Source organism: Taudactylus pleione, unplaced genomic scaffold (genome assembly GCF_031769625.1).
Source record: "Taudactylus pleione unplaced genomic scaffold, aTauple2 ptg000005l, whole genome shotgun sequence".
NCBI lineage: Eukaryota > Metazoa > Chordata > Amphibia > Anura > Myobatrachidae > Taudactylus > Taudactylus pleione.
The window spans coordinates 21,371,273-21,388,051 of NW_028284408.1; the positions used below are offsets into that span (position 1 = coordinate 21,371,273).

Sequence of the window (16,779 nt, forward strand, 5' to 3'; positions counted from 1 at the left end):
TTTGCATGCAAGGCCCAGACAGCCAGGCGCTCCGCTGAATGCCGGCAGACAGCCAGCACCGTCTTATACGGGACGCGGCCCCTTTAAGGCGTCGCGCACTCCGCCGGAGCACGCGCGGCTCAGCGAGTCGAAACAAAAGATGCTTCGTGTGACGTCACACGGGAACGTCCCGCCCATCAGTTGCAGGGGGCGTGGGGTGGCAGTTGACCAATCGCTACCTGCATGTTCCCCATGGCGTCGTGGGCGGGGCACTGAGCTAGCGAGGCGTGGAGCGCAGACTTTGCGTTCCATAGGGGGAAGGAGGCCGAGCCGTGCGGCGCGCTCCCGTAGTGCTGCTCTGTCTGGATCGCCTGTGGTCGCGCAGTTAGTGGTCGCTGTGCGCTGTGTTACCATGGCGGGCGTGCTGGCCTTCTTCGTCATCACCATCAACGTCCTTTTACTCGGTGGCGGCCCCGGTGGGACTAACGGTGAGTGATGTGGACATTGTGCGAGACTCCGGGTTACAGAGTAGACTTGAATCCGAGGAGAACGGGAGGAGGAGCAGGGTGCAGAAAGCGAGGAAGGGGAGGTGGTTATCGACATACACACTGTATTGTGTACTGTGCAGACAGGTGTGACTGAAAGGGTATGGGGCAGTGCATAGGAGAGGGCATGGGGAAGTGCATGGCTGGGGGGCAAGAGGGCTTGGGGCAGTGCATGGCGGGGGGGAAGAGGGCTTGGGGCAGTGCATGGCGGGGGGGAAGAGGGCTTGGGGCAGTGCATGGCGGGGGGGGAAGAGGGCTTGGGGCAGTGCATGGCGGGGGGGAGAGGGCAAGGGGCAGTGAATGGTGGGGGGGAGAGGGAATGGGGCAGTGCATGGGGGCAAAGGGTATTGGGGCAGTGCATGGTGGCGGAGAGGACTTTGTTCAGTGCAAATTGGTCAGTGCATGCATGGTCTGACGAGAGGAGACGGGACAATTTAGGGGGGAAAGAGCGTGGAACAAGCTGTACTATATTGTTAGGTGAGCCCTCTAGGGCAGGTTTGTTGTGTACTATACTTGTGTTCCAGTATTCCTAAATGAGTACTGTCCCCTGTGAACACGGATCAGTGTAGGAGGAAATCAGTACTCCATGCTCTGATGATGGGGATCAGTGTGTGTATGAGCATGTAAGTACTTAAGTAATTGTGGATAGTGATACATTATTATGGGGAAGTAGATGTGGAGGTGAATACTCCAGGCTTTGTTGATGGGACTCTGTGTATATGGAATAGTGAGCACTCTGGATCGGATCAGCATGTGTGGAGAGGTGGGTCAGTACTTCAGCTACCTGTGGCTGGGGATCAGTTTCTATTTAGTGAGTACTCCAAGGCTCTGTAGGTAGGGATCACTGAGCAGTGTAGGCTCTGTTTGGGATCTCTGTGTATTGGTGAGGTGAGTACTCCAACCTGATGAGACACTGTGGGTAAAATCCTGTTTTTATACTGGTGAGGAAAAAAATGTGGATGAAGTTGCAGACAATTTTATGAAAACAGTGGATGGCAAATTATTATCATTTATTTATATGGCACCACAAATGTAACACAGCACTTTACAAAGTGATGTGCACAGTGCCAAAATCCTATACATCTGGGGTACTTGTGGTACTACACATCTGACACAGTTTTAGCATGCCCTAACACCTAAACTTTGTGTTGTGTAGTTCCACAGCAACTGGCGTGCCACAGGTTGCCTACCCCTTATATCCACCATGTAAACAAAACTATATTGGTTTTTTTGCAGGATAAACTTGGGTTCTCTGCTTAGCACATTGTCACTGTTACTATATGGCAGAGTGCTTATCATTTAGTATTGTTGAGCAATATTGGTTGATATATAAACATGTTTTGATGAATTTCATAATACATTTATCTGCTTCATGAACTAGTTTTTGTTGTCTTAAATACCACTTAAGTCTTTAAGTGATTTAAATAAAAATTTGATTATCAAAAGTACCCCCAATAAGTTAATTCCTCTTACTGTAAAATATTACTGGGGCCTGTTCATTATGATTAACATTCTGATTCGCCACATTCCCAGAACAAGGGGCCCATTTATCAAAGTGAATTTGAGGTAAATTTCCCGAAAACACCTTTTTCGGGTGTTCACTTCAAATACTTAGTATCCCCCGGATGTATGAAGGAGGGACCGCAGCAGCTATCTCCGATACCTGCTGCGATCCCTTCATTGCCGCCGGCAGCCGCATCCCCCATAGGTTTCTATGGGGGATGCGATGCTGCAAAATGTATCACTATCGGGAATGCTTCACATTCCCGATATTGGCCCCAGCAGCTAACGCTATCTAAAGATAGCGTTAGCTTCTGTAGTCTATGTGGACTCACCGTATATCAGCCGGCGGAGGGATCTACCAGATCCCTCCGCCGGCAATGGGCGACGCTCATGTGCAGTCCGCGGGCCTGCGCATGCGCAGAAGACCCGACTGCCCTCCGGAGACATCACAGGGACGGGCTCTTTTCGGAGCCCGTCTCCCTGCATGTCCCGGATAATACATCCGGCAGATAGGATCGCATTTTGCAATGCGATCATGGGCGGTACTGCATGCCCTGATCGCATTGCAAAATGCGATCATTAATAAATGGGCCCCCAATTCATCATTCATCCGAATATCAGGTGTCCCTGTGAATCCTTTGTGAAAGTTTGCGCTGCGCAGTGCTATGCGCTTGCGTGAGCTGGGGTCCATACAGTCGCACAAACTCCCGTCGTTCACTTCTGAAGATGGAGAATGTTCTTATAGTCAAGCTCTGAAAACATTGTATTTGCAGAGTTTGATAAATTTAGGTCCCCCATACACAGCGGCCAGATTGGGGCTGTAAGGTAAACAGTAGATAACAGTGATATCTCCTGCGTTACCTTTATAATGAATGGTACCGATCCTTGGTTATACAAAAGCAGGCGAAAATGCTGTTTTTGCATAAACTAAGTGATGATGAATTGACCCCTCTGTGCTGTTCTTTAATCTATGAAGGAAATCCCTGTTCAGTTTGCATTTAACATTACTTTTTTAAAGCAACATTTTATCATTCTTTTCCATATGCTTTATAACATGAATACAGAAATGCCTACATTGTCCCTGGGTGGAATTCACTAGGATAAAGACCTGCATTGGCAGTTACTGTGCATTTTAGTGTGGCACTACACCCAAAAATAAAATGTTCTGTAAGTCATTCCTGTAATCTGTGTGTTTATTTTATATTAAGTCAGATGAGTTGCATAATTTTAGGTTCTTGTTGATTGACTTGGCATCATGGTGTCTTTTAAGTGAGTCATTGTACTGTATTTAGCAAGAAATGCATAATACAATGTACTAATTGGAAAGGAACTATATATATATATATATATATATATATATATATATATATATATATATAATATATACATACATACATACAAGTATTGCACACAAGTCTATAGATATATCAAAGAAGAGGTGCTTGGTAATGATATGTAATATTGTAGTATATCCAAAAAGGAAAAACCAGCACACAATGCATACTATGAAAATAGTAAAGTAGTATTAGACATATACAATGGCTTCAATTATGGCCCATCTCCATACCACCATGGCTTCTTACAAGTTTTTGTAATGTATTACCTTTAATGCACTTGATGAATTTTCTAATATGTGACCCAGGGTACTAATTGAAGCCATTGTATATGTCTAATACAACTTTTCTATTTTCATATTATGCATTGTGTGCTGGTTTTTCCTTTCTGGATATATATATATATATATATATATATATATTTTAGTGTGTGTTTTTCTTGCTCCCCATCAAGTAGGTTAGCTTATAGATATGTCAGCTTGTTTTGCAATACTCTTACATGGAAATGGCAGTGTGTAGTGATCAACCGCTGAGCATTTTTTTTGGGGGGGGGGGGATTCAAAATATTGAAAAAATGTAAGCTAGTATGGCTCACTCATAATACTAGTTTTACTTGGATTTTTTGTATATATATGTTTCAAATTATTTGCACAGTTGATAATTATTTTTTTTGCTTTTTGTGTTGATTTCTATATTTTAGATATGTAATGCTTGTGGTTGTTATTCAAGATCCCTTTTAAGCAGCGCTTACTGTTTATAAATGACGCTTCAAGGCTTTACAATGGCTGACCATGAGGTCAGGATGCCTCGAGCAATTTAAGACTTAATTTTCATGATAGATCCAAACTAAAGGGTAGGCTAGGCTCGCATTTTCACAGCTGTCATACCAGGATTTTAAGATATCGCTGTTTCACTTTTTATTATTTCACTGAAAGCATGTGAAATTGCAAGGGCTTTCACTGTGGCCATACTGTCTGCTATTCCCCTAATGTTTAGCTACTGAAACTACATATAGACGTCAAATAAATTAGGAGCGGATTTGCGAAGGCGAGTTTGTTTAATCAAACTTGCATACATTGCGCGAATGTGCACACCCAGGAAATTGAATATGCAATCTTCAATTAGCAATGCCAATTCGAGGTAGTCACGGTGAGGTTGCACAACTTTTTACTAAATGCGTCCTGAGAGTAGTGCATGAAAAAGTAGGGATCCATCCTGGGAGCTGATTCAATTCAGCACGCTGTGAATATCTCTGGGAAGTTGGTCCCGGAGCTGTTGAATTCAGCGCGCTTTTTAGTCCAACTATAACAACTTAAGTTGGAGAATGCCGGTTCTCGCGACTTAACCTGGGTGTTTAGTTGCGAGTACCGTCATTCTACGACTAAAGTCCCAGCCACGCAGCTGTTAGCACTGTGCTAAGCTGGAAAACAGCCTCACGGCTGGTACTTTAGTCGGATCTCGCTCCGCACTCTCTGGAGGGTGCGAGAAGAAATCCTCTAGTCAGCTTAACAGCGCGCTCAATTGAATAGCTCTGGTGAACTCTTTTTTCCGGTGTTATTTACAGTGTGCCAAATTGAATCAGTCCCCTGGACTCCAAAAAACTGACAACTGAGATAAGACCATCTAGAAGGCTGTTAGTGGCAATCGGGAAAGTACTGGAGCTTTTTAAAAGTTGTATAATGGCTGTTTTTGCACTTTATTAATGGTTGAAAAATTATAGCAAGCAAGTGTTTTTCAGAAATATTTTGCAGCATTTTGGGCTACAGAAAAATGTATGTATAGTAATGTTTAGTGTTTTTATATGTGTGTAAAAAGTTGGACTAAAAAAAGTTTACTTATTTGCCAGTTCAAAAACCCCTCTCCTATCAATATTACACCTCCACATACTGTACCTGACCCACATCATTAACACTTTATTGAGCTTTTTGGAAAAAATCCCCAGACAACTGACATACCTTTTTATTGCTCAAATTTTTGCTCTGGAAAATCAATGCAAGTTTGGAATAGAATTGATTTGCAGTGCGAGTGCGCCATAAGAATGGCTTGCAGAATCCTACTCTCACCTAATTGAATTGACCCTATAATTTTTGTTTTTTCACGATTGTGTTCATTGTATTGTATACATGTTCACAGTACAGTTTTACCATCATATCTCAGTCTTTACCAAACAAGGCCTAAAGCTGGGTACACATTAGCCAATATGTAGACAGTGTCGTCCGAGCTGGCGGATTGGGCCGACACATCGGCAAGTGTGCGCACTACTAACGCCCAGTCGCGCTCTAGTTTGGTCGTCAGTCGCATTATCTGGTCGGCCCTACATGCAGCTTAATCTGACAATGTGACTGACGACTCAATGAATGCGGCTGGTGCTGACTTATCAGGTGTTGGGCACAGGATCGTGTAATGTGTACCGGCCGCCCGATATGTCTGCTTGCTGGCGGTGCGGTCACCTGGCGCTTCGCTGGGTACACACATAGCGTTCCAGCTAGGCTGTTTTATCGGGTAGCCACGCCCTGCCTGATTTCAAAAGGGCATAATGCGCCCCGCTTAATCAACATGGCGGGTGCCATCCCCACTCGCGGGCCACAATGTCCCGCATGTGGGATAAATATCGGTACAGCGATCACCGCCGGTGAATAGATGCCGGGCGCATGCCCCCGGCATCTATTCACACAGAGAAGAGAGCTTCGGGGCAGCCCGGCATATCTGTAAGTGCCGGGTATGCCCCCAAGATTGATAAAAAGGGGTGTGTCTTAATGGCACGCCCAATTTTCATGGCTACGTCCCTTTTTCGGGGGTGGGTGGCGCTGGACCTATAGTAAACACTACACACTAAGTGTGTACCTAGCTAAGTGTGCAATCAGTTCTTAAAATGTGTAGGAGTTTAACTACCATAGTTTATTTTTTTTAGTTTTATACATAGTCCCTGTTTATCACAGAGAGGTGGGAAAGCAATGTTGTAGGTAATTAGGGAATAAAACCACGCCAGTAATAATCTGTCTACCTCGTCTTGTTTGTTTTCCAAGCTTTCTGTAACCGGCATGTGCCCATTTGTGGAGGAGTTCTTTAATTGAAAACCTTTTCAAATAGCCTGATAATACATATAGTACAAGCCGTATCATTTTACAGCCAGTGGTAGGCTTTCTACACCACTATTAAAGAGTTACAAAAAAGTAAATACGAGGTTGTGCAATATATTTTTATTAAAACAAATGCTGTGCTTCATAATACAATAATATTCACTCAAAGATCAGTTTGGCAAGTTATAGAGTGCATATGTCCAGGACATTTAACTCCATGGGCAGGGTCTGACCGGAATTGTGAATGAAACTTTCTACAATGCCTTGTGCAAACGAATCCAATGCTGTGCTATCTCAATATTGACGTTTGCCTGGCTTGGCCTATCCACAAATGTAATTTAGCGATTGTGACGGTTAAATATTTAAATAAATATTGTAGATCATTTCATCATAGCTTTAGTTGAGGCTAAACACCAAATATTGTCACGTTTAATTGAGGAGGGCCAGGATATGATTAAGCCAGCTTTGTATCACTATATTTTGTATTTGACATGAAAGCTCCACAGCATGGCAAAACAGTCGTTCTGATACTTCATTTGCTTTACTTTTTTTTTTTTTTTTTCCTTTCATTTTACGGAGCATTTAGGGTCATTTGCGGTGCACCTGCAATCTTCTGGTTTAATTAAGCTGCCTATCTCTGGTGTTGAGACTGAAGTAGCACCTGTGTTTCTTTCACGCTCAGTTGCTGAGGGCGATATTCGTTTTGCCATAAATACCATACACCGCAACTGTACAGAACAAAGCTCCCATTCTTTGTCTGGAAAACTAACGTTTAAACGTGTCAAAACAGGTCTCTGAAGGTTGTTTCATACACTGTGCAGACACGCCGCCATGATCTATTTACTAGAAGTTGGCTGGATTCTGTGAGACAGATGTTTATTTATGTATTTATGTTTGTCCCAGCACAATAAGAATAGAAGTGTGCACTAGATGCTGTGTGATTTTCAGAGTAATTTCTATTTGAGTGATGTCTGTGATCTGCTTTCTATAAGCTTCTCTGTGCATACCAACCTCATTCTTCTGTCTGCTGATTCCTGTCCCACAAACATGTCTGGGTAGACTTCTCCCTAGTGCATAACAGGACGAGGAGGAGGAATGTCCTCCTTCCCCTGGTGTATCCATTTCAGTCATTGATCAGAGCTGATGGATTGGTTTTTGCTGATATGTGTACGGAGCATGCAAACTAAAGCAGCCTAATTTCCTATGGCAGAATAGACAGACTTATAAACATAGTCTCTGCCGCAATGTCCGCAGTACTATGTAAGAACAATAAGATTATAGATTGCGCTAGGCAAAACCTACACTGCAATATGCAGTGACTTATTAATTTATGTTTTGATGAGAATATTGAAAGCGATGCATTTGGGCAGGTTGATGATTTCTGCTTTTTCAACTAGCTGTTTGTATGAGACCCTTTTTTATTTTTATAATACATTTCTTTTTCTTTTATTGCAGGTTACCATAGATGGGAAACTAATAACCTATCTAATTGGGCAGAAAGCTATTGTATTTTTACATTTGTGCTTGTAACATACATTAGTGCATTTACTCTGTATTTGCTGTATGTGGACGCATCTGTAAATAAAGCATACATCGTGCCTCCGTGCGCTTCGTGCATGAGCGCTGTGCAACTCTGTAGCACTGAGCTTTTTGTGCGACTTTTTACCATCAAATGCTTCTTATTCGCAAAGCATTGTAAATAGGATGCACACGCAGCTTCTGCTGATAAACATAATGTGGTATGCCTATATTCTGTGTGCGACTGCGGGTGTATCTGCGGTGTCAGCTGCTGACACTGTAATGTAGCATTTCGCATGCAGATACACCCACAGTCGCACACTGAATATAGGCATGCTGCATATCAGCAGAAGCTGCTTGTGTGTTCTCTTCGCATTGCTTTATCAATAAGACTCATTTGAAGTTTAAAAGTCGCAGGAAAAGGCTCTCGGCGCTACTGAGTCATGCCACACCATGGCGTGACTAGAGGGGCTGTAGTGTTCATGATAGGTCCTGCGCCAGACCTAGAAAGGGGCACTACTGCCTGCCCGAAAAGGGGGCATGCCCACGAGAAAAGGGGTGTCTGTTTAAGATGCGCCCCCTTTTAGTCACCCTTGGGGGTGTGCCCGGCACTTACCAACAGCGCCCAAGCGCTCCTGTCTAAATGCGTATACACACTAGACAATATGCTCCCTGAGCTATATCGTCTAGTGTGTCCCTGGCAGGTGTGCTCAATGTCGTTCATGACATTGAGCACACCTGCTGAATGATTTCATTAACGATATCATTCAGTGCCGGGTTCTATCCCCCATTACCCAACATGCAGCAACCTGACAATATTGTCAGGTTAGCCTGCATGTTTACCCAATGAATGATAAAGACAAACGACCTGCGGAAGCGCACATAGTTATCGTTCATCATTTAGGTAAAAAAATGGACGATAAAGTGAACGACTGAACGATATAGTTATCGTTCAGTCGTCCACTTTAATCGCCCAGTGTGTACACACCTTTAGTGAATAGATTACTGGTGGTGACCACTATTTTCCCCAACTGCGGGACACTGCGACCCGTGGGTGGGGATGGCACCCGCAGGCTGTATTAGTGGAGTGCCGCCAAGAGAGACAGGGCACATTCTGCCCTTTAGAAATCGGGCAGGGCGCGACGACCTACTAACACATCCTAGCGGGAATGCTAAGGCTGTTTAACGTACAAGGAAGGAAGTAAGTTTGTATGTGAACATATCTGTATATATATTGCTATACATGTCGATGTTCTCTTGTAATATTCTTTAACCAGATAAGCGAAGGAATTAGATGTTACTGGCATATGCAGTGTACTACTAACTTCTGCTTGTTATTGTCTGCTTTTACTAGTTGACATTTTATCATGATGTGGAAACCTAATGCTGCATGGATGGACCAAGCGCTCATGAATGGGGTATCCGCATGAATCCTATCCTGATTCAGAGATGGATGTGAATGTCGTCATGACTGCGACTCCATACGCTGTGGCTGTGCGAAAATGTGCAAATGTTGCAGCCGCCTGGATTTGTATTGAGAGTCCCACTGGCGGCTATATAAAGACAAGTTATATATATTGCACTGTCCTCTCACACAACCAGTCCCTGCCGCTTTGATGATGCTCCTAATGTAGGTTGGCCAATCAGGAGAGGAAGAGACGGAGGGCCTAACTCCGAGATGGATGCAATGCCGATATTTACGCAAATTGAAGAATTGTTTGCTATGCGTGTAAGCCGCAGCAATTGAATTGCGAATACGCTCACTCAGAGGATTCACTCGCAAAGTGAGTGACAGGCAGTCAGGGTTTGAGGAAAGTAAAGGGGGTGGCTAGAAAAACGCAGGCATGTCAGATCATATAAACACTTTTCTGGGCATCTATAAATTAGCCACTGCATCCTTGCTCGCAGCAGGAGAGCCCTCTGAGTGTCGTCTGGAGACCCACTATGTCTGCGGCAGCTTAGACTTGGAAGGCTGATGGCTGCCTGATGTGTGTTTGACGTTTCCGCTTTTGTGTGTTGGCGGTAGATGTGAGATGCTGTCAGTGGGCGTCTCTGAGCACTGGACAGCGAATGAGTCATTAGTATATTTTCGCACTTGCAATCCGTATTAGTTCCCAGCTGCCCAAAGTACTCGTTCTCCTTTCTCTCTGCCCCACCAGGACCAACGGCTTCTGCACTGCACTTATCATCTGTGCTAAGATAATGTACAGCTATAGGTGCAGTACCACTCGCTTTACACAAGTGCTGTTTAGTTACTTCTTGTAAAGTGTCCGTTTCTGGCATGTTATACTTATAGTTCCATGGTTTCTTGGAAGATAAATTTGCTGTGTCTGAGCAGTGGTTTCCTCAGGTGTAGTACAAATCAATATAGTGATTGTAATTGCAGGGGGGCATCTGGAGGCTGTTTGATGCCAAATAAAAGGCATGTGAGCTGTCTGATCAGCATAATAAGGGGCATGTCGGGGGATCTGTTGTACATATTAAAGTTGGTGGGGAGGTTTGATAAGCATTTAGGAAGCAGATGAGATTTTTGGGGCATTCAGGGCTCTGATGGCATTTGGGGAGAACTGGGGGACATTTGAGGGTCATAAGCGGAGTTCAAAATGACAAATCATGATGGGACCCACAAATGGTCAAATAGGACCCCAATTCTTTTTCTAACTGATCGATCCCTGGGACCCGTAAAATTACAAACTTGATGCAATCACTGGTTACATTTTAGTTCCAGAACTTCTCTAGCTCTGGACGTCATATTTCCACAGCTGCACATATAAGCGGATATCAATCATGCTCAGTTTAACTCCACAATTGGACACGAAAGCACATGGTGTTTGAAGGAATGTACTGGTTGTAGGTTATCCGTAGATCTTGTTTTGTCTGGGGTTCCATAAGGATAGGATTAAAAGGCTCTAGATCACGTCTGTCTGAGAAGTGGGCTGTAGCTGTTCCTCATAATGCTCCTCTGTGTCAAATGTCATTTCTAATTTCATAAATACTTTTAATATAATGGATGCAGAGGATTGTATGGATTCAGGTTGTAAACTCTACTTTTAGCTTAGTTGTGCTACTGTTTCAATCTCTTAACAAGTGTGTATGAAAGGATTGAACAATTAGTTTACCAGATATAATCATAACTTCTTTTATTTGTAAAAGGACGCCGTCATTAACATCGTACAATTTTCACCTTTAATTCAGGGGAATTGTTTTTTGAGCACCCAAAGGAGCTATTCAGTTATGCCGAACGGGCGACCTTTATTTCTGCTCGCACCCTCCTGTGGTGGCAATCACAAATGTGCGAAAAGTCTGGCTTATGGGCGCCCAAACTGCATTTCTGGCAGCACGCACAATTCTTTAGAAGAGTTTAGCCATTTTCACCACTAAACTCTGTGCATTTGTGAGTGACATTTGCAAATAGTAATAGGCGCCCAGTTACTAACGCCCGATCGGCATGACATAGAGGGCGCTTATGAACAAGCGTCAAGGTTGTAGAAACACTAATTTTTCTTTTTTTTTTCTTGTGTGCAGGAGGCCTCTATAGTTAATCAGGCAGATTAACCTGGCTAAAATGCTAATCGTAGCCTATACTGCTATAGTTTTCACTTTGGGCTGTTAGGGGACTAGCAGATCATTGTGTGGCATTTTTAATGACATATTGAACTCTCTCTTTTCCTTTACGTGTCCCTCTCCAAGGGATGTAGTCTGGAAGCCGACGGTCTAAATGCTGACTGCCGGCTTCCAGTCTCTCTAATCCCGGCGTGGTACCAATGACAGGCAGGAGGGTTAGGTTTAGGCTAGAGGAAGGGGGGAGGGTAGGGTTAGGCACGCCCCCCCCGGGGGACTTAGGTTTAGGCAGCGGGGAAGGTGGGATTAGGGTTGGGCACTTAGGGGTGCTGACCCTATCTCCCCCCCCCCCCCAAGGGAGTTTTAGGGGGTAATTAGGTTAGCGATACTTACCTTAGGGACGACCGGTATCTTCACCCTTGCCGGACTGCCGCTGTCGGGATTTGAACCATGCGACCAGCGGTATTACCTACTACACCCCTCACCAAGATTTACTGGTGAGAGTGAGGGAAATTCATTTTTTTTTTTTTTTTAAAAACCTGACCTTTTAGAATTTGTTGTGTTGCATGCAAACTACGCAATGTTCACAAATAGAGCCACAAAATAGACAGCACGTGGTGGCAATTCTGTGCCGGAATTATGGTGCTTATCCAATTGGCGATTAAAATAAACTATAATGTAATCGTTCATTAATCGTTCACAAATCTGGTATTAAAATGCCGAAAACGACCAGCGATGCGCGCTCCCGCTGGTCGTTTTCGAGATCAATCATCGCCTGGACATGCTGGATAATCTGCCGATAATGACAGATTGTGCATTTTCGGGGATGAGGTAGGGTGCCTGCACTGGACGACATATCGTTCAGTGTAGGCACTACAGGGGATGAGGAACGACTGTCCCATTACAATGTTGTAATCGTACTGTCGTTACTCTATCGGCAAGGGGATACGCACCTTTACTGTCTACACAAGATCAATAGTTTATAGCTATTTTGTGAGTTTTCAGACTAATAGTGTTTTTTTCGTAGAACTTACAGCTGTTTCTTAATGAGGTCCTGTCCATTTTCATAATATTCGTCTAAGACCCCTTATTTCTTATGTAGGAAGTGTCAGTAAAAATGAGTGGGCTGTTTAAGGTGGTCAATCTTTTAAATAAGGAGGTGCACAGATAATGAGGGTAACCTAATCAATCTCTAGCCATACGTACGTACGTATATATTAACATTTTAATTATTTACTGTTTAGAAAGTAAATGCAAACTTTCAGGGCAATAAAGCCCAATTTGTGGCTAGAATATAATTTGTATTTGTTTGCCTCATGTAGGTAGATACAGTTTTCATGTGCATTGTTCTGTATGCATGCTCCATTTTAGTGCAAATAGATTGAATAGATTTTTGGGGGGGATTCAAAGGAATACCTCTCTTGTCTCACTCCACATTGCATCCCATTTAAAGAAGAGTAGAAACACTAACAATTGGTGTCACCTCAATTCAGAGAATCTACTTGTTTAAATAAACTTTACAGTTTTATAAAAAAAAATGTCAGACTCCCTTTAGCCCAAAACTTGTCAGCTCTAATCATCTTAATATCACAGCTACACAGTACATGCTTCTATTGTTACAGCGATGCCTTGTCAGGGAGAGAATACAGGACATTTTCCTGAACTGAGATGCATTGTGCAATCTTACAGCAAAGTTAAGGGGTGAGGTTAAACAAAGAATGCACAGACAATATGTAGATAGGATAAAATGCTCTCAGCCAGCCAAAAGGATGAAAAGACTTCTGTAATGGTGAATAAACTTCATTTTATATTGTATACGTGAAAGCAACATAAATCACGTTGGCTGCTCTTAGAAGTTTCAATAGCAATGCACATTTAGTCATTCATTGCTGGTCATCTGACAGCAGCAGGTTCATTAATGCCCTGTCTTTAGACAGCTTGCCCACGGTGCCAACTCACTCAACACATTCAAAGCAGCTGCCACGTTGAATATCTTTTGAAGCAGGAGAACAAGTCAATATGTGTGCCGTGAAAATGTAGATATTTTCAAATTTAGCATAGTCCTGGTCTAAGTCTGTTCATAAGAGATCAGGTGTATCATGTAGACTCAGTAGCAGCATGGGAACTGTACATGGTGAAAGATCCGCAAGTTCACTATCTACAGAGCAAGGAAATTGTAGCCCGATACTATTGAGATCTCCTCTTGTGTTTACCCAGCCGACTGTAGCATTGTCCTAAGCTGTGCTCATGGACCCAAATAGTGGCACAAATACCAGGCAGACCAAAACTCATTTCTTTTAATTCAAATAATTGCAATATTGTATATATCTTCTGGGGACTGCTACAGAGTTAGATATCTTTGTAACTCAGATAAGGTTACAAACCGCTTCTATAAGTGCTAAGCAGTGTATCATCTTTATAGGGCTTTTATGCAGAGAACTGTTCAATGATTGTTTCTTTGATGTCCGTGCATGCGGCTGTCTTATATCCTCTACTAATTCTGTATTTAGAGGGATTGCCTTTGGTTTCAAATGGTCGTGAGTGCCGTTGCAACAACACGGCAAAACCAGCAACTGTACATGAACTTGCCCTGAACTTGAAGATTGTTGTACACAGCCCTGGGTTTGGGAATTCCATGCGGCATATGCACTAATTGAATCTATCCCTTATAAGGGCTTATGTTTGAGGTTCCCAAACTCTGTCCTTAAGGCACCCTAACAGTCCAGGTTTTAAGGATATTCATGCTTGACCGCATGGGACTTAATCAGTACATCTGCAAATTTGATTTACCCCTGTGCTCAACCATGAATATCGCTAAAACCTGAACTGTTGTGGTGCCTTGAGGACTGTCTGGGAACCTCTGGGTTATATAGAAAATGGGCAACAGACTGCACACCCTGAATATATATATTTGGAGGTGCTACCTGTGGAGACCTTTATTATATACACAAAAAGAAGAAATACAAGTGCACAACTCCAAATTAACTGATTATATATAACCTATGGGTTATGTAATAGGTTCTGAGATGAAGGAGCCATCTTCATTTTGTCAAGTTAGCTGTTAAATTTAACGGCAATCAGTTATATGGCTGGTTTTGCTAAAATAACGCCAGTTCCTTCATCTTGGAATCTATCACATAACCTACATACTTTGGACAAGCCTTCAGTCAATAACTTTATTCTTTTTTTTTTTTTAATTTCTGAAATGATTCCTCTAAGTTTTTTTTTTTTTTTCTCTTTTTCTTATACAAAAATAAAAATGGTGCTGGTACCCTTGAGTATCATCACATAAACATTTACAACATTGGTTATTAGATTCTTTTCTACAATTCAGTTACCCTCACAGGTGAATTTAGTATTCATGAGGTGTTTTGTTTTGGCCCATCATTAGGGATGTTCTCCCATCTTTAATAGATGTTTATCATTTTCTCATCTCCTGTTATCCCTTTTGTGGATTAGGGTTTTCTCACCTCTCTGCCGCTTTCTGTGCTGGGAGCATCTCAATATCTGTGTTTTCTTTAATGTTCCTTTATTTATTTTTTTAGGTTACATAGCAGGGTTAGCAATAGTTTTTTTTGGGGGGGGAGGGTTAGGCACCACTCAGAGGTGTGTGTGTGTGGGGGGGGGGGTGGCTGGGTTATGGTTAGGCACCAAGGGGGGAGGGTTAGTTTAGGCACCAAGGGTGGAGACTTAGGTTTATGCACTAATGGGGAGGGTTAGGCTACAAGATGGGAGGGTTAGGTGGGGGAGGGTAACGCCGCTGGCGGTATTGTGACATGAAGCATCCCAAGAGCCGGCATCACATACCCATTCCATTATTTTACTTTAATTTTCCGGCCACAGAATGAAAAATACAGTACAGATCAGCTACAGCGCTTCTTTATGGCAAATGTACAGAGGTTTCCTCTGCCTCAGCATGCTTTATTAGTAATGTCTGTGAGAGCTCTCTCCGCCCCTGGTAATTGGCTGAGAGTGAGTTCCTCGTGCTGTGAATGAATGAATATGTCTTTGATGCTGTGATAGGGATGATGCAAACACTGAAATAAGGAGCAAGCCTGCATTCCTGCTGCTGTTTGCTCATAGCACAGCTACATTTGGATATGTAGAACCTAATCCAGCTTTCTATTAGCTTGTTTTCCAGGCACGATTTCATTTTTAAATACATATTTTTCTATAATCTAGTAAAATATGTTTGCCATTTTTTTCTTTGTACACCACGGTTATATAATGGTATATATTTTTACAGTTCTTTTTTAATCTAACCACATTTGTTTGTAACATTACAGAAAAAAAGCCATTTCAACAATGACAAAGGCAGTATATAGGGGCATATCCAATTGAGTGCGAGGTGCCAGGCACATAAAGGTATCTTTTTCTCATCCTCTATTCGTCAGATGAAGGATCATGGGACCTTTTATAATGGACATCGAAGTTCACAGGAATAATCCCAAACGTCCTTCTCCTTATATTCTCCAATAGGTGTATAATGTCAGTGAGTGGGGGTACGCCTTTTAGATGTTTCTGGTGATACTCCTGGACACGGGATATCTATTATACAATATAGTGGTGGAAAAAGAACCTTTTATATGTTTCTGGTGATACTCCTGGACACGGGATATCTATTATACAATATAGTGGTGGAAAAAGAAGCCTTTTATATGCACAGTATTGCACTACTAAGTGTGAGCTGGGGTACTCCTGCTCTTATATCCTATCCCCCTTTTTATCATAGAGGGTGTGATCTATATTGGGACAAGCTATAAAAAAGACTTCTATACATATATGTATTTGTTTTTTTTTTTTCACGTTACCATATATTTACTGGAGCCCATGAGGAAAAGAATATTCTAGACCACTGTGGAGATCTACGACGCCTTTCACAAGGGACGTATGCTTTTCTCATTGCAGCGCCGATTGTATTGAGTCACACCCTTTGTTTTTTTATGTTTTATTAACACTTGGTGAGGTTTCCAGTGTGAAGCTACTTATGGGCAGCTTGTAGTGCGCCATTTACTAAAAGGATTCATTTCTTTTTATTATTGTTTTCTTGCCCTCCCCGTAGCCTAAGACTAACCCTCCCCGGGGGGTGCCTAACCCTAATCTCCCCCTGGGGCCCCTAAAACTAAAACCCTTCCTTACTTATGTAATTACACTGGAAGTGGCTCTGACACTTGTTTCACAGCGAAGTGTCTGGACTGAGCCAATAAAATAAGAAACCTGTAGAAACTGTTTAGGGGACACTTATTCGGGCAGGTTGAT

The 16,779-nt window shown here is 42.8% G+C and overlaps 1 protein-coding gene across 1 annotated transcript in view; it reads left to right on the plus strand.

The window, feature by feature from the left end:
- Nucleotides 1–305: 305 nt before the first annotated feature.
- The window catches only part of ACVR1B (activin A receptor type 1B), a 65,732-nt gene continuing 49,258 nt past the window's right edge, over nt 306–16,779 (plus strand). Inside the window, exon 1 of the mRNA XM_088446057.1 lies at nt 306–467. Within this exon, the coding sequence (XP_088302183.1) occupies nt 392–467 (76 nt within the window). The 5' untranslated portion in view covers nt 306–391. The remainder of the gene's footprint in view (nt 468–16,779) is intronic.